The 1723-nt window shown below is 49.4% G+C and overlaps 1 protein-coding gene across 1 annotated transcript; it reads right to left on the bottom strand.

Annotated features, from left to right (window-relative positions):
* Positions 1 to 445: 445 nt before the first annotated feature.
* TAS2R41 (taste 2 receptor member 41) lies at positions 446 to 1357 on the bottom strand. Its single transcript, XM_013045661.2, is given in 4 exon segments — positions 446 to 756; positions 759 to 857; positions 860 to 1180; positions 1183 to 1357. Coding segments are annotated over 4 exon segments (906 nt in total).
* Between the last annotated feature and the right edge of the window lie 366 nt (positions 1358 to 1723).

Genomic DNA, 1723 nt, shown 5'->3' with positions numbered 1-1723 from the left:
AGCCCTGAGCACTGCCAGCTACAACTACCAACCTCTGGGGCTCCCATGGCAACCATTACATTATCTTCAAGAGGCATGCTCCTTCCCTATCCACAGCTCAGCCATAGACACATTTTCTCTTCATTCCCTGGGAGGCTACTGAGATCACATGTACTGTTAATCAAGATTTTTTAACCTAAAGCTGCCACATAATGAAGGGGATACAAAATAGAGAGTAGACAAAATTTTATATTCTGAATCTCTGAGCCCTGTGTGGCCCTATTTTAACAGCGTCCCAAGGAAGGAATCTCATTCAGAATGCCCAGATTTGATTTCCCTGCTCTCCTTCCCAAAGGAAGAAGCCCAGAGTAGAATCCAATGGATATCTGCTTGTGACTGTATCTCCATGTAAGTGGGCACTGACTGGTTCAATCATCATCCAGGGCTTTGGACGGGACCATGACACCTAGGACAGCTGGAAGCCCCTGGCTAACAGAAGTAGCTACCTGCACAACCTTCAAAGCTGGAGGTTGCTGAGAATGAGGATGTAGCGATGGACGGATGTGCCCAGGTAGGTTAAAATCTGCCATGGCCAGTACCAGTCATTCTCTTAGAAGAAGAAACCCACACCATCAATGACCAGGGATGAAAAAGACAGAGCATAAAGAATGAGGAAGGAGATGAGAGACTTCAGAGCTCTGGTGTGAGCCTGGCCACTGGGGTCCTGTGGGCTATGGGCGCTGTGCTGCATTCTCCCTGTATGTCACCTCAGAGAATCAACAGCGCAATTGAGAACAGAAAGACAGAGCAGGGAACCGACAAGGTGATAAGTTTCAGGGGCAAGAAATAGTGAACTTCCAGCCTCCTGCTCCACTCCTGGTCATGTTCCCAGGAAATTTTCTAATTAAAAATCTTTGATACACAGCGTGGTCTCCCCAAGAGAAGAGCAGGGTGATGCTGAAAGAGATCAGGAGAGAAGCCATGAAGAGCACTGACCCTGGCAACCTCCACTTCAGCCAAAGGAAGGTCGGGTGGGTGAAGTTAACAATCTTCATACAGAAGAGGACACTGAGCCAAGAGCTGAACCAAAAGGAGGCCGAGTTCAGGAAGTCCCAGTGGAGACCAATGAGCTGCCGCGTAGGACCACTGCTGTACTCATTCAGGTAGAGGAAGTAGTAGAAGCTGTTCACCATCCCAACCACTGCAGGCAGAAGCGAGAGGCACCCAAGCTAATGAGAATCATGTCAGAGGGAAGCGGCCTCCCACGCCGCATCATTTCCCTGCTCAGCACCAGCACAATGAAGCCATTGGCCAGGATTCCCAGGAGACACAGAAGGACAAAGAGGAGCATGAAGAAGGCTGAGAGTGCTGGCTACATTTTCGCCCCTCCAAACACCACTCTGAGCCTTGTGTCTTGCTCCCTGGCCTCCTCCCTACCCCCACCCACAGCCCCTCTTTTGATCTTTCCTGGGAGCCTGATTAGACTGCTCAGGCTCTACATCTGAACCACAGCTCACTTAGAAGACAAATGCTCAGGCTACAGGGGAAAGATGAGCTCAGTTCAGTGAGGATGCAAATTTCCCATGGGTTCAGTTACCAGCAGCCCCTGATTTGCCTTCTCTGGTTTTGCCTGCATGCTACCATCATTAGCATCAATGTAGAAGGTTTTTCAGTGTCTCTGTGAGTGAGTTCCATCCTTTTTACTTCCCCTTTGGGCCCTATAAACATAACCTCTCCCATCAGA

This window comes from Mustela putorius, unplaced genomic scaffold (assembly GCF_011764305.1).
Source record: "Mustela putorius furo isolate JIRA1106 unplaced genomic scaffold, ASM1176430v1.1 tig00003845_pilon_pilon_pilon, whole genome shotgun sequence".
NCBI lineage: Eukaryota > Metazoa > Chordata > Mammalia > Carnivora > Mustelidae > Mustela > Mustela putorius.
The sequence above is the reverse complement of the archived record's forward strand: the minus strand, read 5'-3'. Positions and strand labels throughout refer to the sequence as shown.